The 25,347-nt window shown below is 40.7% G+C and overlaps 1 protein-coding gene and 1 long non-coding RNA gene across 2 annotated transcripts in view; one reads left to right on the top strand and one right to left on the bottom strand.

The window, feature by feature from the left end:
* RASA1 (RAS p21 protein activator 1) overlaps positions 1-25,347 on the top strand; it is a 121,619-nt gene that overhangs the window by 17,211 nt on the left and 79,061 nt on the right. Inside the window, exons 2-4 of the mRNA XM_074995363.1 lie at positions 8,906-9,058; positions 13,709-13,844; positions 15,888-15,958. Coding sequence (XP_074851464.1) covers positions 8,906-9,058; positions 13,709-13,844; positions 15,888-15,958 — 360 coding nt within the window. The remainder of the gene's footprint in view (positions 1-8,905; positions 9,059-13,708; positions 13,845-15,887; positions 15,959-25,347) is intronic.
* LOC142013137 (uncharacterized) lies at positions 20,212-23,674 on the bottom strand. The gene is made up of 2 exons (XR_012645558.1): positions 22,946-23,674; positions 20,212-20,808 (listed from the first exon to the last, which is right to left on the bottom strand). It is a non-coding gene; the product is annotated as an uncharacterized LOC142013137 (long non-coding RNA).

The raw sequence follows: 25,347 nt of genomic DNA, 5'->3' as shown, positions 1-25,347 counted from the left end.
AGCTAGTGTAGACAAGCCCAAGGTGAACACAAATGTTTAAAAGTGTAGCTTAGGTTCAGAATTCAGGTTTGATTAAACTAAACTTGTTAAAATTTAATATGAACGGAAGGGTTGATTGTTGTTTTTGTTTTGTTTTTTTTTTTCACTGACGCATCTTTTTATGGAATACAAATGCACTAGGGAGAAGTTTAAATATGAACATTATTGTGTTGTGATAGAGCATGAGAATAACTGAATTTTCATTATGTAAGCTGCTAATATGTCATATGTAACAAATCTAAATGGATTCTTCTTTACAAGTTTGATGTTGGCTGAAAAGAATATCTTTAAAATGTTGTAAATGTAAATTTATAAAAGATTGATCTAGTAAAAAGTTTTTAGTCAGACATAAATTACATTCCTTAGATTTAGCATGGAGACTATCTAAGGACACACTAATAATTTTTAGATTGGATGCATGTCTCAAAATAAAGGAAACTGAAAAGCAAGAAGTAAATAGAACATATTGAGTAACTTCAGAATGTATCAAACCTTGCCTTGTATCCAAACAAGTATCCCATAGAAGATGGAAATCTCAGTCCTTAAATACAATTTAAAAGGCATAAAATATGAGGCCATATAGGAGAAATTAGAGTAACTAAAATGAAATATGAAAAACATATAGCCAAACTTAAAAATTATTTATCAGAAATAGGAAGTTGGGGAGAATCATCGGAACACCAAAATTAAAGGGAAGAAGTAAGGCTGAAGAATGTTTTGATGGGAAGAGTCTCACTCTTCCTGAAACAGGGATCGTGAGTCAGCTGAATCTTGGAATACTTGAGATATTGTTTGTCATGTGAGAGCAAGACTTCCTTTCTTGGCTGTTTTGCTTCTAATGGGAGTAAGATTATGGGATGCCCCGAGAAATTACTGCCATCTGTGCTCTCTGGGTACAAAAGTGAGAGGAAGCTCTATATTATGAACCTCTGACAGGGAGCAATGTCCAGGGTTCCTTCAGACAGAAGTTACAAGATGTGCTGTGGTCTCTCCACCCTCTGTAGTTTTGTGGCTTCAAAGAGCCTTCTCTGCTCTGAGGATTGGTGGCTGTTCCTGTAGACACTAAGTTGATAACAAGGTTCCTCCAGCACGTTTGTTTTGCTAGAGTAGGTAGGTAGAGATGGACTGGACCCACTAGGTCTTTCTGCTTTCCCTCTACTGTCTTCACCTTCATCAACCTCAGACATCTCCATGTGAAACTAAACTGTTAACAGAATTTTAAAAAATGATATGGATGGTAAGTTACAATACCCCACTCTTTAAATATCCCCCTGAAACTACGCCCCCACTCGCGCATCTGATGAAGCGGGTCTTTGCCCACTAGAGCTTATGCTCCAAAATATCTGTTAGTGTGTAAGATGCCACAAGACTTCTTGTTGTTCTCGAAGCTACAGACTAACATGGCTACCTCTCTGAAAAATGTTGTGTGACTCTTCGTGCTTAAGAGTTCAGGTATTGTCTAAATAATGAGAGTTAAGACATTTTCTCTCTTTGGGCTTGCTATTCCTTAACATTCTTATGTAGGGCTTCTTGTACCTGTCTGTGAAGCATCTGATAATGGCGACTGTCAGAGGCAGGACACTGGCCAGACAGACCACTATTGTGATTTAGTGTGTCAGTTCCTATGTTAATGTGTTCTCTTGAATCAAAGCATGACATGGAAGGAGTGAAAAATGGCACATCCCAACAGTATTAAAAATAGATTAGCGCACCTAGTAGTACATGAGATAAATGAATCATAAGAGCAGCAGTATCTCCTCTGCCACTATGGAAGTCAGCGGAAATGGTTATAAAACTGAGTAAGATTGAAACAGTCTGTTTTAATAAGCACAGAGATTGGATAACAGCTACTCAGATCAGCCTTTTTTTCACCTAAAAACCTGTTTCTTGTAGAAGCAAACTTTGCAAGGCTCGATCATTTGTTTGTCTCTGCAGGACTGGAGTTTTGCAATGCGCTCTGTGTATGGCTACATCTTAAATTTATTCAGAAACTGCAGGTGATGCAGAGTCAGGGGACCAGTTAAGCAGTGTTTTCCTGAATGTATTAAACCCATGTTGGCTTTGGCTTCTTTGGCTGCCTAGACTTTTAAAGACATTGATTGTGATGTATAAGGTTTTAAATGCTTGGGATCTACTTAGCGAAAATATATCTGTATGTGATGTACTACCATAGTGGAGGTTAGCAGAGGTTGCTCATTGGGTATTCTCGGTGGAAGCTCATGGCCCTTTTGAATTTGCCTGCATCAGAACAGCCTGATCTTGTTACTCTGCAAGGTCTGTGTTGTAAGCCTTTTCACTATTGCCTATGAGTAAATGATACTGGATTGTGTCAGTGTGGGATTTTGGGAATTTATGGAAATGCTCATTAATTTGTATTATATTTTTATTACACTGGGCTTCATTGATTTTTGGAGAGCTGACAGGGTTTTTAAAAGTGTATTTTTGAAGGCTTGTCAGGGCTGTCTAGACCAGTGTTTTCCAAAGTGTGGTCCATGCCCAGTACTGGTCCTTGGGGGAAAAATATACTGGTCCTTAGAAAATATACAAATTGTTATGCACAGTCCTGTTAATTTGGTTCATTTCATATTTTCCCACGTAATTAAGATAATAACAAGTTAGGCACTTAAGTATTTTACATCAAGATTTATATTATTATGTACTATTATTGTGAATAAATAATAAACAATGAAAATGTATTCATTTTTCATTTTTTTTATATGCATTTATATTTCTGGGCTGCAAAAAAGGTAGTGGGGGGGGGACAGGTTCCAACTATATAAAGTTTGGGAAATCTGGGCCTAGAGGATCAGATAGATGCTCTTTAATTGGTTGTAGATATTCAAATATATATATGCCTTTGGATACTCCCTCCAAAGAATCTTTATCCATTTTGTGGTGCTTATCAGAGGTGTTAGTTTTCTTCACTTGTACAAGTGACTTGGTTTTGGGCTGGTCATCATTTTGAATATGTAAGACTGAGCTCATTCTTACAACTACCTTTTTCAGTATAAATAAAAACCTAAAATGATGAAAATTGCCATTGTCTTTATTAAAGGTACATTGAACATTCCCATAACTGTTCATTTGACATGCTTGTAAAAGATTCTGAACATGATACATAAAACCTTTGACTCATTTACCTTTTACTGTTTTATAATATTGACAGGTTTGGTGAGACTGTACAATGTAATGTGTACCAATATATTTCTTCACCCAATATACACACTGAAAGACAAGAAGAAGAGGTTGATATTTAAAAGTTAAGACTGATTTATGAAAAACTTATAATTGTTCGTGCCCTCTCCATGGGGCAGTGCTATCTAGAGTTAAAACAGTACTTTCTCTGGAGAAAGAATGCAGCTATTTCCTGAAAAGCATTTTGCTTACTGTAATGATATCTTCAGTGTGTGTTCTTCAGTGTGTATCCTGTTTTCTAAAGATGTATGTTATCTGCGGTAGTTTCCTGAGGATATTCACTTGAACTGTTTTCTGCCATAACTGCTGAATACTGATTATATACATTGCTATGGACTCTGTTATCCTGTCAGTTTTTAGCAAATAAAACAGATGTCAGAACATAATTTTCATGGCTATTCAGGAGCAACAATTTAATACTAACCTGAACTATACAAGCTTTTGTGTTAGCTGATAGTAACTCAAAAAGAAATGTTCCTGTAACTGTAATTGAATTTAACCACTGGCATAAAAATGAAATTAAATGCATCATACATTTTGTTCAGAGGTAAATGGTGATAAAGTATGTATTTAAGTCACTTACACTCATCAGGTAATAAATGTAATAAAATGCAGTAACGTGGGAGACAGCAAGTATATCCTGTTTAGAGTCAGAGGAAGTAATCTACAACATATCAAAAGAAATGGTATGTCTACTTTGGAGGACAAAATCTTTCCATTTTGTGAACAAAAATGTCTAGTCTCCAAGCTTGTTAAAAATTGACATACTTGAATATGCTTTATAGATCTGTAAAACAGAAGATTGATGTTGCATGTTTATAATTCTAAAAAACCTGATCTCTTATGCAGAAGCTGCTCTTCTTTGCTTTCCCCCTCTTTATTAATAGAAACAATTATTAGAAGAGTTATATGTCAGGAGTATTACTTCACCTGGGGAATAAATTTGAATAGACAAATTTTTAGGCTACATCTATATTACAAGGATCTTTCAAAGGAAGCCCTTCTAGAAGTTCTCTCCTGAAAGAACTTCTTTTGAAAGAGTGCCTCCACACTCAAAAAAGTGGATCCATAGAGTGATCTGCTCTTTCGAAAGAGAGCATCCACAGAGTCCCTGATGTTTTGAAACAACAAATCAGGGATCAAAAAATCAGAACCCCTGAGGACTGCCCTTTTGGGGGAAAAAAGGGCCTGCGGAGCATCTACACACATTTTCTTTCGAAAGAAGCTTCCGAAAGGGGCATTTTTCCTGAAATGGGAAAGCAAGAGTGATTTTAGAAGGAGTGCCGCATTCTTTTGATTTACTTTCGAAAGAATGCTTTTTCTATGTAGATGCTCCGCTTGATCTTTCGAAAGAGCCCACTGGTGTAGATGCAGCCTTAATGATTCTAATCTCTGGCAAATTTAACTAATAAATCACGAAAGAGAATACAACTTTGCACTTGCACAGCACATTTAATTTAAAGGTGGTAATCATAAATGCTGGTGTGAAATAGCTTACCTTGGGTAAGTCGTTCATTGACACTCAGTAGCGCCAAGATTCCCAACTGAGTTCTGTAGGGTAGTTTCTGTAAGTTATTTCAGTTGGAAATGGTATAAAAACAACATTGTTGTTTAAAGGATTTATTTTTTTCATATGTCAGCAGTCATATAATGAACTGTTAAGGGGAAACTTCCTTGCACAATTTAAAACTTCCATTGTAATGTATGTTTCTGCCCTCACTGCTCATCCAAACTTCTCACTTTGTGTGTTTTCTTTTCCGCAGTGGCAGCATGAACAACCAATTTGTTCATTTCATTTACTTCATATAGTCATCTTAGTGGTTTACAACCTCACTTCCTATGCTAGTCCACCTCCCATCTCTTTTAAGCATGTCTACAACTCCATAAACCAATTGATAATGGATAGGGTGCGTGAGAATTGGGTATGGTAGATATTTTAATTGTCTTCCATGTATAGGGCTAAAATAAATGACTAAACCATGTATAGTAGGAGGTTTTTCTTGGTGAGTGTAAGCTTCTGTGGAACATAAATTTAAATTTAAAAAATTTATAGAGAAGCTCTAGAGGTGACCCTGGCAATTACAGACTGGTAAGTTTAATGTCAGTTCTGGGCAAATTAGTCAAAACAATAGTAAAGAATAAAAGTGTCAGGCACGTAGAAGAACATAATTTGATGGGCAAAAGTCAACGTGATTTCTGCAGAGGGAAATCATGTCTTACTGATCTGTTAGAGTTCTTTGAAGGGGTTAACAAACATGCAGACGGGGGAGATCCAGTGGCTATAGTATACTTAGATTTCCAAAAAGGCTTTGACAAGGTACCTCATCAAAGGCTCTTATGTAAATTACATTGTCATGGGATAAGAGGGAAGGTCCTTTCGTGGACTGAGAACTGGTTAAAAGACAGGAAACAAAGGGTAGGCATAAAAGGTACATTTTCTGAATGGAGAGGGTGTAACTAGTGGTGTCCCCCAAGGGTCAGTCCTGGGACCAGTCCTGTTCCATTTATTGATAAATGACCTGGAGAAGAGGGTGAACAGTGAGGTGGCAAAGCTTGCAGATGACACTAAACTGTTAAAGATAGTCAAGACAAAGGCAGAGTGTGAAGAACTTCAAAAAGATCTCATCAAACTGAGTGATTGGGCAACAAAATGGCAAATGAAATGTAATGTGGATAAGTGTAAGGTAATGCACATTGGAAAATATAACCTCAACTATACTTACAGTATGATGCCAGCTAATTTAGCTATAGCTAATCAGGAAAGAGATCTTGGAGTATTGTGGATAGTTCCTTGAAAACATCGACGCAGAGGCAGTCAAAAAGGCAAATAGGATGTTAGGTATTATTAAAAAAGGGATAGACAATAGGACAATAAGCCCCTGTATAAATCTGTGGTATGCCCATATCTTGAATACTGTGTACAGATGTGGTCTCCTCACCTAAAAAAAGATACCCTGGCACTGGAAAAGGTTCAGAAAAGGGCAACTAAAATGATTAGGGGCTTGGAACAGGTCCCCTATGAGGAGAGGTTAAAAAGATTGGGACTTTTCTATTTAGAAAACAGGAGACTGAGGGGGGTTGTGGTAGAGGTATATAAAATTATGACGGGTGTGGAGAGGGTGAATAAGGTGAAGTTATTTACTTGTGCCCATAATACAAGAGCTAGAGGACACCAAATGAAATTAATGGGTAGCAGGTGTAAAACTAATAAAATAAAATTCTTCACTCTGTGCACAGTTAACCTGTGGAACTCTTCGCCAGAGGAGACTGTGAAGGCTCGGACTATAACAGAATTTAAGAAAGCTAGATAAATTCATGGAGGTTAGGTCCATAAAAGGCTATTAGCTAAGGGTAGGAATGGTGTCCCTGGCCTCTGATTATCAGAGGCTGGAGATGGATGGCAGAAGATATTGCTTGACCGTTGTCTTCGGTACACCCCCTCTGGGGCACCAGGTAATGTCTACTGGGCTGCATGGACCTTTGGTCTGACCAAGTATGGCTGTTCTTATGTTCTTAAGCCTTTGTGCATGGTGCCAAAGTTTCCTTCCATGTTCTTCCATTAATTCTCTTGGCCTACAGTGAGTTCTGTTGCTGAAGTGACTAACCCCTTTGGTCAACTTAAAAAATCTACCCCTTCTGGGGCATCAAGTTCAAATATAAACATGTGTGCCATGAGTCTCAAGCTCACCAAACACAGCCGTTCATTTTGGGCTTAGTTACCAGTCCTTCTGAGCTCTGATTAGGTCTGCCTTCCTACTGTACGTTGCACAGGGTGGCATGGGGGGTGGGGTGAAGGGAATCTTTTCCCACCTCTTTTGGTGGTCCTGGGAACCCTAATTGGGTGGCCTGTTCCCTGTTAACCACAACTTGTCCTACTTCTCTTCAGTTCCTCTTCCTATACAAGTAGTCATTCTATTTTTTATAGAGTACAGTAGAACCCTGAGATATGCGCACTCAAGTTATGTGAATCTCGGGTTAACGTGGCTGGGGGGGGGAGGGGGTTGGCACCTGGCTTTGGGGTGCCAGCCACTCAGAGGAGCCGGGAAACTCTCTCTTGGCTGCCACCAATGACAGGAATGGCTGCTGCCACTGACTCAACTAGGGAAACTGTCAGGGGTGGCAGCCTCCCCGCCCCTGCCAGTGGTGGCAAGAGTCAGACTACTGCCCCTGATGAGCAGTTTCCCAGCTCCTGTCTGTGGCGACAGCCTGACTCTTTGCTGCTGCCATTGACAGGAGCTGGGAAACTTAACCAGTGCAGCAGCACTAGTCAGTTTCCCCTGTCCTGTGAGAGCAGGCAGCCCAGACCAGGCTCTCCCATGCCTGTCACTCACAGGAGAGAGGAAACTAACCAGTGCTGCTGCACTGGTCAGTTTCCTGGCTCCCTCAATTTATGCAAAATTTGACTTAGGTGGGGTTGTACAAGAACTCAACCTCTGCATAAGTCAGGGGTCTACTGTACTTCTTACTAGGGCCCCTTCCACTGAAGTACATCTTTGCTGTTACATTCCCCACCTCAATCTGATATTATTCTCCACTTGGCTTCTCCTTGTTTTTAAATCATACTGTGCCTTTGTTTCCCAGGATGCCAGGCTCTTAGTAATCCGATCATAGTCATATGACACTACTTATTTCTTCTGCCTGGGGAGGTTGGGTAGGTTTGTCATGACTGCTGCTGTGTCTCAACAGTTTTACAGTGCCAGCTTACACAGTAACCAACCTGAAGTGATATATTTAAATTTTTTCTGCCTGCTTGTCAGTTACTTTAGGAATATCAGGAGTTTTAGTCTGGTCTTCTCTCCTTTTGCTGGTAGACATTTCTGGGTGTGTCATCTTATCTATATTAATTGAAGGAGCAGGAATATTTGAAACAGAAGCGTCCATTTTCTAAAATAGTTGTAGTGAAATAGGATTTAACAAAAGTAGTCTTAGCCACCCCAACTTATGAATGCCTTCCTTTTTCAGTTGTTCAGTTTTCTCCCTTGTGATATAATCAGTTCACTAATTTTTTTGCAGTTATAGTCTTCTGAGCTAGGCTAGAAGTTTACAGTTCTAATTAATGATAAAATAGCACAGGCTTTTTTTAACCTAACAAAGCCAAAAATAGGGCACAATCCCATTATCTCATTGGAAGATAACATTTATCTGAAAGGACTTTGACTCACTTTTTCCAGAAACAGGATACATGTAATTAGAATACTGAGGATTACAGTCTGTTACTCTGTCTCTGAAATCCTCCCTTGCATTTCAAGTGTTACAGGAAAAGAGGGATCTGAATCAAAATGCCATATTTTGGAAACCTTTCCCTTTTTTCCTCCTACTTTTGAACTAAATTAGGAAGTTTTCAAGTATGAGCTTTCAATGAGGTCTGAGATGTCATGGATATGGGCAAATTAAGGAATTAAACTATGCTGAAAAGAGAGTTCTGAAACAATCCACTTAAATCAGAATTTTAAAAAAGAGATAAATTAGTAACCAACATTAAATTTCCATAGGGATAGACAAAAGCAAAGATTTTAACTGAAAACTTCCATCCAAGTTGTATGCATGTCAGAGTTCAGTTGTTTTAATGTTATAGCAAAGTTCTTCAGTCCCCAAGATATTCTTATTGTGGCTGCACTTTGAAATTGATAATTTTATTTTATAGTCACCTGTTTATTTCTCACTTTTCCAGGTGGTATCATGGAAAACTTGACAGAACAATTGCGGAAGAACGTCTTCGGCAAGCAGGGAAACCTGGTAGTTACCTTATTCGAGAGAGTGATCGGAGACCAGGATCATTTGTGCTTTCATTTCTTAGCAAAACAAATGTTGTCAATCATTTTAGGTGAGTATTTATTGTCCTATTTGAAAAAGTGATAGCTGCTCTGTATATAAAGGAGTAGAAATCCTTATAGTATATAAAGGTTGAACCTTTCTCATCTGGCACACTCTCGTCAGGTAGTATCCATAATCCAGCATGATTTTAGTTAGCCAGATGACCACTGGTATAGCCAAGTTTCTGTGGTCCCATAGAGTCTGTTTATAGACACCAGAGCTGGCTCCCAGTGTTCTGTGTGGTTATTCAGCTGTAATTTACCCCAAAATGTCTTCTAAGAGCCCATTAAGTGGTGGAAGTGTTGGTAATGCTGCTGGACAGCATTGACCTCATGTGGTTCGGAAAATTTGTTTGGCATTGGACAGGTCACAAGGTGCCAGATGAAAAAGGTTGAAGCCGTACAGACAAAACCAAATGTTTTCATTACAATCAGTCTTAACTGACAGTTACTGTGGTTTGAAAATACGTACCTTTCATGAGTATAGTGTGCTGTTCATTTGCTGGGTCAAGCAGAACAGATGAACGAGCAATCCACAGAATCTTTAACTTATAGTACATCTTTCCCACGCACTAATACCCTAATCTACTCCCTGGGATTGTGTGTTGAGGACCCTTCCTCCTTACAGCCTCTGTGTACGTGAGGAAGTTTTGGTTCCCAGAATTAATGAATTTGTTGTCAGTGTGATCATGCTCTTTGTAGTTAAGGCCTTTTTGAAGGAAGGCCAACTGTTTTACAAAAATCTGGCATGCTTTTGGTGCTGTTGTTGACAAGGAAATCTGAAGCAAGGTCTGTAGCACTGTTGGCAGTGCTACAGTGCAGAAGTCGGTCAGGTGCTAGAGTATATTTTGGGGATTCAGAGAACTTTCTCTTCTGGTGTGTAAACTGGGATCATAATCTGCAGTCCTCTGTTTTGGGAATCCTTGGTAACTCTTTCAGGCCAGTGTAAAGAAGATCGTGGCCCACCATCTGACAAAAGGTGTCGTCTTTTGATCAGTTGTTAAAGAGGAATAGTTTAACAGGTATATAGACGAGCATAAAAATCTTTAAACAGTAACTTTTCTCAGTAAACTATCTGAAGTGCAAGACCACAGACAAAGGAAATGGTGGAAGTTAAGAAACAGAAAAGCAAGAATATGTGTGGGATTGTGTTGAAGAGGAGGTTTAATCTAAAAATAGAAACAGATTTCCCCAAAGTCAGATTGTTCATTTGATTTCTAGACTGATCATTAGCTTAGGTTTTTTTTTTTTTTGTTGTTTTTTTTTTTTTGCTTAAAAAAAGCATGGCAAGTAGTTCTTAGTTTTCAAATGTTGAAATATTAGCTTCTCAAATTCCAATAACTAATTATGTAAATAATCTTTAAGGTATTTCTATTAATTCCAGTTTGAACTTGGAAGTAGAAAGTTTAAAAAAAAAATGACTTTTCAGATGTTAAATTATCCTGTTCCTCTAAGTTAGTCAATATTGCTTCGTATCCACCCACTTAAAAAAATTACTCATCTTTTTTCTGCATTGACTAACAGTCCAGTTGCACAATTTGATTGAGCAATAATATTCTTGTATTATAAGTGTTCTATAAAGTCAGCTCAGAAGAAATATACTACACCTTTCTTTTATCTCTGCCACAGACATTCTTCAGGGAGTTGCAATAAGCTTTCTCCCCATTTATGTGTCTCCAGTTAGTGTCAAGTTTGAATACTTTGGCAATTACAGTGACCTTTGAAATAGGAGTAGCTTTAGCCACAGCAAGCTTTGTTTTCTGTTACTTTCCAATCAAACTCTGGACATTACGGCTACGTCTACACTAGCCCCAAACTTCGAAATGGTCATGCAAATGGCCATTTCGAAGTTTACTAATGAAGCGCTGAAATGCATATTCAGCGCTTCATTAGCATGCGGGTGGCCGCGGCACTTCGAAATTGATGCGCCTTGCAGCCGCGCGGCTCATCCAGATGGGGCTCCTTTTTCGAAAGGACCCTGCCTACTTCGAAGTCCCCTTATTCCCATGAGCTGATGGGAATAAGGGGACTTCGAAGTAGGCGGGGTCCTTTTGAAAAGGAGCCCCGTCAGGACGAGCCGCGCCAATTTCGAAGTGCTGCGGCTGCCCGCATGCTAATGAAGCGCTGAATATGCATTTCAGCGCTTCATTAGTAAACTTCGAAATGGCCATTTGCATGGGGCTCGTGTAGACACGGCCTACAACAACTTACCCTTTAGTGTTCTGTAACCAAAGGAATTTTTCAGTAGTCATGTTGATAACTTAAAAAAAAACCAGTCCAATTGTACAGCCACATTATCATACAAATAGCACTGATTAAGAAAATAATTAGTGTTTCTGTCAGTACTGATATTTGGCTTTTGGGTACCTGGAAGTTACAGCTTTACTAGCAAATGTGCACTTATAGGCAATTGTTTGGGGTATTTGACTTTATTAATATTATGCTTTCTTGGCTTTGGTTAGATCTATGGCTATGTCTACACTAAGGAGAAACTTTGAAATGGCTGTTCTAATGGCCAAATAGAAGAATACTAATGAGGCACTGAAATGAATATTCAGTGCCTCATTAGCGTGCTGCCGGCTGCGGCACTTAGAAAGTGCCATGTTTCACTCACGCGCGGCTCGTCTATATGGGAGTCCTTTTTGAAAGGACCATGCAAACATCCCCTTATTCCTATCAGCTGATAGGAATAAGGGATTTCGATGTTGCAGGGTATTTTCAAAATGGACCCCCATGTAGACGAGCCGTGTGTGAGCGAAACGCAGCACTTTCGATGTGCCATAGCCGGCAGCATGCTAATGAGGTGCTAAATATTCATTTCAGTGCCTCATTAGTATTCTTCTATTTGGCCATTAGCATGGCCATTTTGAAGTTTTCCTTAAGTGTAGACACGGCCTTTGCGTGCAATTGACTGTTAAGTATAGCAGAACTGTTTTTAACTACCATTGTTTCATTTAAACCCATAGATTTAGGAAGTTGAGGATTCAGAGTTCAGGTTGTCACTCCTTTAACTTGCCCTGGTTTAACAGTCTACATGCATATGGTACTCATATGTGACATTTGTAGGGTCCCATGACCTAGCTGGGTCACGTGCCCCTCCCCTGATTTTTAATTGCCAAAGTTGGGTGCCCTCGTTCTGCCCTAGCATCCCACTTTCCCAGTATAGTCCTTCCTTTGCAGGGCACAGGTTGCCTCTGATGGTATTTGCAATATTACACAAATTTATAGTTCATAACACAGGAAAAGAAGGCTTTTGGCCTTCACTCATAGTTTTTCACTTTATAAAGTGAATAAACTAATTCTTTGCCATAGCACATTTTTAATTTACTTAACTTTTTGTTTATAGGCATTCCTTAATTATGCTTATTGTTGCAAATAATAAATAAAATGTTACTGTCTCCTATATTTTATTTTTTCTCAACTTAAAACTTTTCTGTTCATTTCTGTGTATTTATGCCACCATTGTATCTGGTAGCATGATTCCAAATATATAAAACTCCAGTGGGTGGCGGGGGGGCGGTAGTTCATATTTTGGCAATTTTAAAGCATATGCGACATTCACAGTAAATCCAACAATCTAAATAATTAAATGAGGTGTTGCATGCTGTGGACGTATGTGATCAACAGTACAGCTCTTTGATGTTATTAGACTTTGGGAACCTATTTGCAATTCTTAGTTTTCCATTTTATAGGAAAAATGTCTATTAGATCATCTGATCCAGTTCTGTGTTTTAGACGTGCTTTTAAAAGCACACTTTCTAAGACAATATTTTTTGTCTCTTTCATACTTTCATTTGCAGAAAAGGTGTTCTTGACGTTCATCTTAAATTTTCTTGTGTCATCAGTTTGCTCCTAGCTTGTTAACTCATTTTTGTCCCTAAATAAGTAATTTTATTTTCAAGCTTAAGGTGATTGTAATTTATTATACCCCTGCTCTTTCAATCCTGCTTCAAAGTTGTTTTGTCAAGGAACAACCGTGTTTAGCGATGAAAGAATGCATTTTGTTAGGCATATTCTTAGAAGATAGTTTGCTTCTAAAGGAGATATGCTGAAAAAACAAAACAAAAACAGTACAGTAGATCCTTGACCTACGCATAAGTTGTGTTCCAGGGCAGCAATGCATAAGTCAAATTTTGTGTTAGTCAGGACTAGGGTGGGGGGAGAGGCCCTGCTACCTTCAAGTCCCCTGGTTCTGGCTGCACTGATGCCCTGCTCCCATGAACAGCAGGGAGTCCAGAGCCAGGCGCAGCAGTGCTGGTCAGTCTCTTGGCTCCTGGGAGTGGTGGGGAACCGGGAACCAGGTGGTAGCTTGGCTTCCGGCTCCCGTCTGCTTGTGGGAGCAGGGAAACTGGTCAGCGCTGTTGCCTCTGGCTCCCAGCTGCCCATCGCTCCTGGGAGTCAGGAAACTGACCAATGCAGCAGTGTTTGGTCAATTTCCTGGCTTCTGAAGCAGTGCTGGTAAGTGCAAGTGGAGGGGGGCTGGCAGCTCACCCTCCGCTCACTATTTTGACTTGTGTTATTGCAGGAAATGCATGAGTCAAAATCGTGTAAGTCAGGGGTCTTCTGTAAAGTAGGTTCCCTATCTTTCGAAAGTTATCACGCACATTTATAGAAAGATGTACTTTTTTTTATATTAACATTGGCTTTTTTTTGCTTAATAGGATCATTGCCATGTGTGGAGATTACTACATTGGTGGACGACGTTTTTCTTCACTTTCAGACCTAATAGGTTATTACAGTCATGTGTCTTGCTTGCTGAAGGGGGAAAAATTGCTTTTCCCTGTAGCACCTCCTGAGGCAAGTAATAACTTCTTAACAAAAAAGCCTTTTTTCTTTATTATTTTCTTTTAAAGAATATTGATCAGATATTTATAATTTTTAGTATGAGAGGAAACATATAGCATGTTTCTTCTGAATTTATAATTTTTCTCCTTCACAGCAAAATATAATAGTATTAACATATAGATTCATTTTTGCTGGCACAGATGCCAAATATTATGTAATTTTCATTGTAACTAAAAGTAAAACAAACACTAGTTTTTCATGTATTATGGAGTTAAGCAAACACTGTAAAAACAACGAGAAGTCTTGTGGCACCTTATAGACTAACAGATGTATTGGAGCATAAGCTTTTGTGGGCAAAACCCGCTTAGTCAGGTGAATCTGACAAAGTGGGTCTATTCCAATGAAAGCTTATGCTCCAATGTATGCGCTAATCTGTAAAGTTCCATGGGACTTCTCGTTTTTGTGGATACAGACTAACATGGCTACCCCTCTGATATTTGTCACCGAACACTGAAGTGATTTGTATGTTAGGAAACCCCAAGACAGACCGAGGAGAAATGATAAGAAAACATATAGTTTATGGAGGTAAGTAGATTAAAGGGGTAAAAAGCAGGAAGTACCACTGTGATGTATTTTTATTTATATGAAATTTTGGAAAAAATGTAATGATATTTTAGAGTGTCTAGTCTATGGCTAAAGAATTGAGCTCTCTGAAAATCTAGCTCCTTTGTATTGTCGCAGAATAGGGGCTCTTAGAATCACTGTGGCCGTGTCTACACTAGCCAAAAACTTCGAAATGGCCATGCAAATGGCCATTTTGAAGTTTACTAATGAAGCACTGAAATACATATTCAGCGCCTCATTAGCATGCGGGCGGCCGCGGCTCTTCGAAATTGACGTGGCTCGCCGCTGCACGGCTCGTCCAGATGGGGCTCCTTTTCGAAAGGACCCCGGATACTTCAAAGTCCCCTTATTCCTATGAGCAGATGGGAATAAGGGGACTTTGAAGTATCCGGGGTCCTTTCGAAAAGGAGCCCCATCTGGACGAGCCGTGCAGCGGCGAGCCACGTCAATTTCGAAGAGCCGCGGCCGCCCGCATGCTAATGAGGCGCTGAATATGTATTTCAGTGCTTCATTAGTAAACTTCAAAATGGCCATTTGCATGGCCATTTCGAAGACCCCTTATTCCTATGAGCAGATAGGAATAAGGGGACTTTGAAGTAGCCAGGGTCCTTTCGAAAAGGAGCCCTGTCTGGACGAGCTGTGCAGCGGCAAGCCATGTCAATTTCGAAGTGCCGCGGCTGCCCACATGCTAATGATGTGCTGAATATGTATTTCAGTGCTTCATTAATAAACTTTAAAATGGCCATTTGCATGGCCATTTCGAAGTTTTTGGCTAGTGTAGACGTAGCCTATAGGTTGAATCTTTCTAATCCAGCACACTCTCAACTGGAACATCTGTAGTCCGGTATGCTTTTAGTCAGTTGGATATCCACTTTTCATTGGTGTGGCCAAGTCTCCTGTGGTCCCATAAAGTTTATTTACAGCCACTACTCCTAGCTCTCAGTGTTCTGTGCTGTTATTGAGCTTTAATTTACCCCTAAAAGTCTTCTAAGAGCCCAATAAGCAATGGAACTGTTGGTAATGCTGTGAGACAGTACTGACCTCCTGTAGTTGAGGAAATTCTCTTGTTTGGCACCGGTCAGGGTGCTGCACTAGAGAGGTGCAACCTGTACTCACTTTTGAAAATCATGGTCTGAATTAAAAACCCCTCTAAGAGATAAATGGTTATATAATAAAAAACATAAATGGAAGTTTAAACTAACCAAAATGTCTCAATTCTGAGACTATTTTTGGACATTCTAGGGCTAGAATCAAATTGGAACTCTAACTTTCATAAGTCTTGAGTTATCATAACTTAAATATAAGGGTTATTGGACTGATTATTGTCCTGATTCGACTGATTATTGTCCCTCAAACTGTCAGTAACAGAGGGGTGAATGTCTGCTTAGGAGAGAGTGATAGTTAAACATTGTTTTCCCTCCTAAATTGCAGCCGGTGGAAGACAGAAGGAGAGTTCGAGCCATTCTGCCATATACAAAAGTGCCAGACACAGATGAAATAAGGTATGTCTTATTAAAAGATCAGAAGCAGTTAAAAATATTCTAGAGCATTTTTCTGTAATAATAAATAATTATTTTTGTTTACATCTCAGTCTTTCCACTCCTAGATGCCAAGGTCAGATTTCTTAAGGATTTATTTACAAATCACAGAAGTATTAGTATTCTGTTCTGAGTTCATATGTATTAATGTTTATTGAGTAAACATTCATTATAAGGCTGCTAGGTTTTTGTAGTTTTCTCTTGTTACTGTAACCTTCTGAAACTTTCAGCTGATCAGTTTTATTTCTCTTGACTTGGTCTTCACTCAAAGGCTGTGACTACACTAGCTCCCTTCTTTGAAGGGGGCTAGGGTAAACACAGCCAGAGAGGGGTATACCTGTTTTTTTGTTTTTTAAATATAAAATTGACCAAGAACTATTAATTAGTTGGGAGGCAGATGGTTCTGGTAGTTGAAATCAGTGACTAATAAGGCAATGTCTATGCTAGCACTGGTGTCAGGATTGTGAAAAATACATCCCTCCCCAAGAGACAGAAGTTATATTGACAAGTAGGCAGAAGTGCTAGTGTGGATAGTGCTGTGTTGGGAAATGATTTCATGCTGACATAGCTAGCGGTGCTCAGAGGGAATGGCTTAATTAATCCAACAGGAGAGCTCTATCCAGTCAGCATGGAGTGGCTACAGAGGAGATCTTAACAGGGACACTGCTGTGCAGTTGCTGGAAGGTTGATAGTGTAGATATAGCCTAATTTTGAACAGGACATTGAAAGACTCAAGTAGCCACTGAACAGACCCTGATGTTTGGTGGTAATCACTGACAGGTACATTGAAAGACTCAAGTAGCCACTGAACAGACCCTGATGTTTGGTGGTAATCACTGACAGGTATACTTGGCTTCTCTTTTGGAAAGGTGATTTACCATGCCAACTGAATTGAGACTCTTGCTGTTGTTGTGTGTTTCTGATATCTGGAGGAAGGTTTCATAATTCTCAGAATTAAGGGTAGATCCACACTAGGGAATACAATCTATCTCAGATACACAATTCTAGCTATGCCCTTAGCGTAGCTAGGATTGAGGTATCAGAATAGACTTTCTGCCCTAGTGTAGTCCAGGGCTCTTCATTCTCTTGCTGATGTCTCTTACTCCACACAATAGTGTGGAGTGCAAGGGTTGACAGTGGAACCCAGAGAGGGCAATTTTGCTGCATCTTAACCCGTGGCAAAATTGAACTCCTGAAGGTCGACTGCAGCACATCAATCATCCAGTAAGTATAGATTAGCTGAAACAGTATGAGAGCTGGAGGCAAAAGACTCTTATTTGAGTGGGTTCATCAGTAGAATGAACTTCTAGTTCAGGTCATGCTAATCCAGTCTGACCAGTTTAGAGAGTGTAATGAGAGATTTTTCTTATCACACTCAGATTGATATATGAGGAAACATATAATTGTATACAATAAGTAGAACTTCCTCCATCAGGTAAGGTGGAAGAATAGAAAATTCCATGAAGTCAACTATTAACCTTACTATGCATATCTAATTCACATAGGAAGCATTTGGGTGATAAAAGATATAGAAATGCTAAAACGCTTCCTTTTGAGAGACATGCTGAGAGAAACTCCAGAGGCAAGAGACTGCTGTTCTGATTTTTCCTTAAGCTATGCCTACGCTTGCCCTTGATGGACAAAATTTCTGTCTTTCACAAGTACTTAAACCTCCCCCCACCAGAAACCACAAAGTGTGTGCTCTGGCAGAAAAAGTGTGAACACTGCTTTGTCTGCAGGAGTGGTCTGCTGCCGACAGCAAAACCCCATTTTGGGAGGTGCGAATATTTTATTGACAAAAGTGCCAACAAACAATGTACTCACATGCTGACTGCACAGTGTACATAAGAACATAAGAATGGCCATACTGGGTCAGACCAAAGGTCCATCCAGCTCAGTATCCCGTCTGCCGACAGTTGCTAATGCCAGGTGCTCCAGAGAAGGAGAACAGAAGACAATGATCAAGTGATTTATCTCCTGCCATCCATCTCCTGCCCTTGTACTGAAGGCTAGGGCTCCATACTTTACCCCTGGCTAATAGCCATTTATGGACCTAACCTGCAAAAATTTATCGAGCTCTTTTTTTAAACCCTAATAGAGTTCTGGCCTTCACAGCCTCCTCCGGCAAGGAGTTCCACAGGTTGACTGTGGGCTGTGTGAAGAAAAATTTCCACTTATTAGTTTTGAACTTACTACCCATCAATTTCATTTGGTGTCCCCTAGTTCTTGTATTATGGGAAAAGGTAAATAATTTTTCTATATTCACTTTCTCCACACCATTCATGATTTTATATACCTCTATCATATCGCCCCTCAATCGCCTCTCTTCCAGACTGAAAAGTCCCAGTCTCTCGAGCCTCTCCCCATATGGGACCCGTTCGAAACCCCTAATCATCTTAGTCGCCCTTTTCTGAACCTTTTCTAATGCCAATATATCTTTTTTGAGGTGAGGAGACCACATCTGCACACAGTACTCAAGATGTGGGCATACCATAGTTTTATATAGGGGAAGTATGATATATTTTGTCTTATTATCGATCCCTTTTTTAATAATTCCTAACATCCTATTTGCTTTACTAACTGCCGCTGCACACTGCCTGGATGTCTTCAGAGAACTATCCACTATAACTCCAAGATCCTTTTCCTCATCTGTTGTAGCTAAATTTGACCCCATCATGTTGTACGTGTAATTTGGGTTATTTTTTCCAATGTGCATTACCTTACACTTACCCACATTAAATTTCATTTGCCATTTTGCTGCCCAATCACTCAGTTAGCTGAGATCTTTTTGTAGTTCTTCACAATCCCTTTTGGTTTTGACTGTCCTGAACAACTTGGTGTCATCTGCAAACTTTGCCACCTCACTGCTTACCTCATTTTCTAGATCATTGATGAACAAGTTGAACAGGATCGGTCCCAGGACTGACCCCTGGGGAACACCACTAGTTACCCCTCTCCATTGTGAAAATTTACCATTTATTCCCACCCTTTGTTTTCTGTCTTTTAACCAATTCCCGATCCATGAAAGGATCTTTCCTCCTATCCCATGACTGCCTAATTTACATAAAAGCCTTTGGTGTGGGACCGTGTCAAAGGCTTTCTGGAAATCTAGGTATATTATGTCCACTGGGTGCCCCTTGTCCGCATGTTTATTAATCCCTTCAAAGAATTCTAATAGATTAGTTAGACACGACTTCCCTCTGCAGAAACCATGCTGACTTTTGCCCAACAATTTGTGCTCTTCTACGTGCCTTGCAATTTTATTCTTTACTATTGTTTCTACTAATTTGCCTGGTACTGATGTTAGACTTATCGGTCTATAATTGCCAGGGTCTCCTCTGGAGCCTTTTTTAAATATTGGTGTTATGTTGGCTGTCTTCCAGTCATTGGGTACCGAAGCGGATTTAAAGGATAGGTTACAAACCACTGTTAACTCCGCAGTTTCACATTTGAGTTCTTTCAGAACCCTTGGGTAAATACCGTCTGGTCCTGGAGACTTGTTACTATTCAGCTTATCAATTAACTCCAAAAGCTCCTCTAATGTCACTTCAATCTGGGAGAGTTCCTCAGATTTGTCACCTAAAAAGGCTGGCTCAGATTTAGGAACCTCTGTAACATCCTCAGCCGTGAAGACTGAAGCAAAGAAATCATTTAATCACTCCGCAATGGCACTGTCTTCCTTGATCGCTCCTTTTATATCTTTATTGTCCAAGGGCCCCACTGCTTTTTTAGCGGGCTTCCTGCTTCTAATGTATTTAAAAAACATTTTACTATCATTTTTTGAATTTTTGGCTAGCTGTTCCTCAAAATCTTTTTTGGCTTTTCTTACTACATTATGACACTTAATTTGGGAGTGTTTATGTTGTTGCCTCCTTCTTAAGGTGGCACAGTGGCAGTTCGTACCCGGTATGCAACACTGGCCCAATAACACACCGAGAGTGGAAGAAGAATCTTTATTTGGCATGCCAAGTAAGGCGCAGGGGGATCTCTCCTCAAAGCCTGCGCACCTTGCAACAAGAAGTGAACAATACTTATACCTCTCTCCTCCTTTGTTCACCCCCCCCCCCCCCCCAACAAACCAGGAGAGAGTTTCTCATACTCCCTTTATCCATTCCTCCAGCTCAAACTGAATTCCTACTGCTCATATGACATTCCGCTCTGGTAATTCCCTATTAATCAGGAGGTAAAGTACCAATAGATTATTAACAGAATGTAAGTTACAGGGAGGTAGAGTTATTCAGTCGTATAGAACATGAACAGGATTTCGGTAACAAAACAGTGCTGAATTTCATGAGAAAATTAAGGAGGATTCACTAACAATGCTAAATACAATATTGAACCTCATGGGAACATCAGTAAGCATTCATTTACAAAACAATGTTTCTACGAGTACAGAATATAACAACGTTTCTCCTGCCAACATTTCCCCCCTTTGAGAATACTCAAGATGTCCCATATTGAGTCTTCTCATATTCCTTACTTAAAACCTGATTCATTGGTAGCATTTCCATTTTCTTATCTTTTAATACTTAAACAATAATTTCAGTCCTAAGTCCTCTTCAGCCTCTGGGGTGACACAGCTCACAGTCCACTTCTTTTCCTCAGCAGGTTCAACCTTTAGTCGAGTGAAATGGACCCACGGTTTGACCCCTTGTAGTTTAGCAGCAGTCTTAGTGATCAATAAAACGAGGTGGGGTCCTTTCCACTTCTCTTGAAGGGGATCCTCTTTCCACGTCCGAAGCAACACGCTGTCTCCTGGCTCAATATCGTGAAGGGGTTGGTCCAACGGAATGGGCTGGTTGTCACGAACAAACCTGTGGATTGAAGACATAACAGACGACAACAACAGCAAATATTTCTTTAGAAAACCCCTCCCCTATCCCCCATTCTATACCTGTACCAGGCACCCCATTCATTGGCCATGGTTGCCATACAAGATTTCAAATGGGCTTAGTCCTAACCTCCCTTTGGGCAATATTCGGGTCCTCAGGAGGGTTAAGGGGAGGGCCTCTGGCCACTTAAGCCGAGCTTCCTGGCACAACTTTGACAAATGTATTTTTAAAGTCTGATGTTCTCTTTCTACCACTCCGCTGGCTTGTGGTCTATATGGAGTGTGGTATTTCCATGGGATCTTGCTACTTTCTCCACACATCGAGCTGTGAAATGGGTTCCTCGGTCTGATTCAATCCATTCTGGTACCCCGAACCAGGGGACTATTTCCTTTAAGATTTTAGCGGTAACCGTGCTTGCCATACAATTTCTACAAGGAAATGCCTCTATCCATCCTGTGAAATGGTCCACAAGTACCAGGAGGTAGCGAAACCCACTGGTGCGAGGTAGTTCAGTAAAGTCAATTTGCCACACAACTCCTGGTCCCAGGGCTGATGGTAGTGGGGAGGGTACCACGGGTCTTCCTGCTCAGGGATTATTTTTCTGACATACCATACAGTCTCTAACCACCCGTCTGGCTTCATTTCTTATTCCATCTCCTATAAAGTACTTTTCTAATAATTGGACCAGGGCCTCCTGACCTGCATGCGTTCCTTGATGAAAACTTATAACCGTTGGCCTTATCAAGGGTCCGGGAAGCAACACTTGTCCTTTTTCACTTACATACCATCCTTCTCGCAGGTTCAGCTGTAACTGCTCAGCCAACTGCTGTTCTTGGGCAGAGTATTCTGGCTTTTCATGGGGATCTGGGAGGGTGGGGGTCAGAGGCAAAAGAGCAATACCCTCTGTGTTCGCTACCCGTTTGGCCTCTCGGTCCACCCGGGCATTACCGCTAGTTACATCCCCATCCCCACCTTTGGTGAGCTAATATTGCAAGAGCCGCTCCCTTCTTTTCATACACATACAGCTGAAATGGTTTAGTAATATCTGGTAGACCTAGGGCTGGAGCTTCCATTAAACTCAGTTTTAAAGCTTTAAATGCATGTTGAACCTCCTTTTTTTTTAAAACAGAACAAGTCTCTGTTACTTTTTTTAATGCACTCGTACAGAGGCTTAGCCAGTACCCCAAAATCAGGTATCCATAATCTGCAAAATCCTGCCATTCTCAAAAAGGCACATAGTTGTTTCCTATTGCTGGGCTCAGGGATTTGACAAATCACTTTTTTTCGCTCCTGCCAAGTTCATGCCTTTTTCTTGCTTCCTCCCTGGCTTTTGTTACAACTTGGTTACGCTCCACTTCAGACAACAGGGTTCTCATTAGGACCTGACAGTCATTCCAATCAGGCTTGTGACTGACTAAACACCCTTTGAAAATTGAAATAAAGCGGCTAGGATCCATGGAAAACTCTCCGGCTTGGGGTTCAAAAGTTGCCAAATTGATCGGATTAAAGGACACATGGGAATACACCTGCATAGTAGTAGCCTGCCGATCTGCAGCTCCCAGTCTGTCAACCACTGTTTCAGTCACTTATAGATGCAGTTCAACTGAGGGGGCTATCCCCAAATCATGGAAAACCCTTTCCCTGTATGGAGGGGGTGTGGGTGCAGAAGCCGAAGGGGGGTCCTGGTGACAGTTTACATTAGGCTTATTTACAGCTGGTTGCACTGTACATGGCAATCCACACATTTCCTGCAGGTCTTGTCTATTTCTAAGATATTCAAAACATTGGCCATACATATGTTCTTCCCATTTACCAGTATGTTGTAAAAACAAAAGCAGCTGCAATATGGTGTTATAATTTAGGGATCCCTCTGGTGGCCACCGCTCTTGTCCCTCTAAGATATATTGTGGCCACTCTACTGTGCACTGTCTCCTTAATCTAGATTTCGTCATAGGGTCCCCCCCATAATTTTCCAGTGTTTCAAAACACAACCCAAGGGAGTATTATCCTTGGCGCTACTTTGACCTAGTCCCATCCTTATTACAGCCTATCGCCCCAACCCTGTATTGGCCGTCTGGCATCCCGGAAGTCCCTTTCACAAAAAGGGACTGGGTCTTACCTGTCCAGAGGTCCGGCTCTCGCCGCTCCACCCTCTGTTTCCTCTCTCTCTCTTCCACGTTGCTGCGTTGCACAGTTGTGTCGTCCCTGGCAGGGGCTGCGGAATCTGGACGCCGAATTCCCCCAGTAAAGTTAACGGTGTGCGCGCTGGAAGTCTGACGCCGTCTCCCGCCACCCCCGCCAAGAGGCGAGCTGGGCAAGGCTTTAATTTAGAGTGCCCACCCAGGGACGCCAAAACTGTTGCCTCCTTCTTAAGGTGGCACAGTGGCAGTTCGTGCCCGGTATGCAACGCTGGCCCAATAACACACCGAGAGTGGAAGAAGAATCTTTATTTGGCATGCCAAGTAAGGCGCAGGGGGATCTCTCCTCAAAGCCTGCGCACCTTGCAACAAGAAGTGAGCAATACTTATACCTCTCTCCTCCTTTGTTCACCCCCCTGCCCCAAACAAACCAGGGGAGAGTTTCTCATACTCCCTTTATCCATTCCTCCAGCTCAAACTGAATTCCTACTGCTCATATGACATTCCGCTCTGGTAATTCCCTATTAATCAGGAGGTAAAGTACCAATAGATTATTAACAGAATGTAAGTTACAGGGAGGTAGAGTTATTCAGTCGTATAGAACATGAACAGGATTTCGGTAACAAAACAGTGCTGAATTTCATGAGAAAATTAAGGAGGATTCACTAACAATGCTAAATACAATATTGAACCTCATGGGAACATCAGTAAGCATTAATTTACAAAACAATGTTTCTATGAGTACAGAATATAACAACGTTTCCCCTGCCAACAATGTTCCTTTCTATTTTCCTCACTAGGATTTGACGTCCACTTTTTAAAAGCTGCCCTTTTCTCTCTCACTGCCTTTTTAACATGGCTGTTAAGCCATGGTGGTTCTTTGTTAGGTCTCTTACTGTGTTTTTTTATTTGGGGTATACATTTAAGTTGGGCCTCTCGTATGGTGTCTTTAAACAGTTTCCATGCAGCTTCCAGGGATTTTAGTTTAGTTACTCTACCTTTTAGTTTCTGTTTAACTAGCTTCCTCATTTTAGTGTAATTCCCCTTTTTGAACTTAAATGCCAGAGTGTTTGACCGCTGCGGTGTTCTTCCCAACACAGGAATATTAAAAGTTGTTATATTGTGGTCACTATTTCCAAGTGGTCCAAAAGGTAACTGTTACTGGACCAGATCCTGCGTTCCAGTCAGGACTAGATCGAGAATTGACTCTCCCCTCTTGGGTTCCTGTACTAGCTGCTCCAAGAAGCAGTCATTTAAGGCATCAAGAAATTTAATCTCTGAATCCCATCCTGAGGTGACATGTACCCAATCAATATGGGGATAATTGAAATCTCCTATTATTACTGTGTTTTTTATTGTGATAGCCTCTTTAATCTCCCTTAACATTTCAGCATCACTATCACTGTCCTGGTTAGGTGGTCGGTAATATATTCCTAATGCCATATTCATATTAGAGGAATGAATTGTTATCCATAATGATTCTATGGAACATTTTGATTCCTTTAGGATATTTGTTTCATTTGATTCTATATTATCCTTCACATATAGTACCACTCTGCTTCCTGCACGACCTGTTCTGTCTTTCCGATATAATTTATATCCCGGTATGATAGTGTCCCACTGATTATCCTCATTCCACCATGTTTCTGTGATGCCTATTATGTCAACTTCCTCCTTTGATATGAGGTACTCCAGTTCACCCATGTTATTAGACAAACTCCTAGCATTTGTGTAAAAGCACTTTAAAAAACTACCACTATTTATATGTCCGCCTTTCACAGACGCCTTGGATTTATTTTATATGCGATTGTTTCACATCTGATCTTGCCCATATATTATTTCCCACATTTCGTGTCTGACTAACTTCTAGGGAATCCCTGTCTATGGAGCCTCGTGTAAGAGAATATCTATACACTTAGCTGTTTGTATGCTAATAAATGGCCCAAAATATGCTAATGAGGCACAGATGCAAATTTCCCGCACCTCATTAGCATAAGGTCACATGATTTGGAGTCCGGAAGACGGTCTTCTGGACTCCAAAATGCTGTTTAGAAGCGGGGTCCCTGGGGGCAGGGTTCTTTTGGAAGGAAGTCCTTCTTCCAGAGGCCCCTTCTTCCCAAAAATTTTCGGGAAGAAGGGGCATCTGGAAGAAGGACTTCGTTACGTAAGAACATAAGAATGGCCATACCGGGTCAGACCAAAGGTCCATCTAGCCCAGTATCCTGTCTGCCAACAGTAGCCAATGCCAGGTGCCCCAGAGGAGGTGAACCGAAGGCAAAGGTCAAGCGATTAGTCTCCTGCTATCCATCTCCCGCCTTCGACAAAAGGCTAGGCACCATACCTTACCCCTTGCTTAATAGCCATCTATGGACCTAACCTCCAA

Source organism: Carettochelys insculpta, chromosome 5 (assembly GCF_033958435.1).
Source record: "Carettochelys insculpta isolate YL-2023 chromosome 5, ASM3395843v1, whole genome shotgun sequence".
In the NCBI taxonomy this organism is placed as follows: Eukaryota; Metazoa; Chordata; order Testudines; family Carettochelyidae; genus Carettochelys; species Carettochelys insculpta.
Note: the sequence above shows the minus strand (reverse complement) of the source record. Positions and strands in the feature narration are given on the sequence as shown.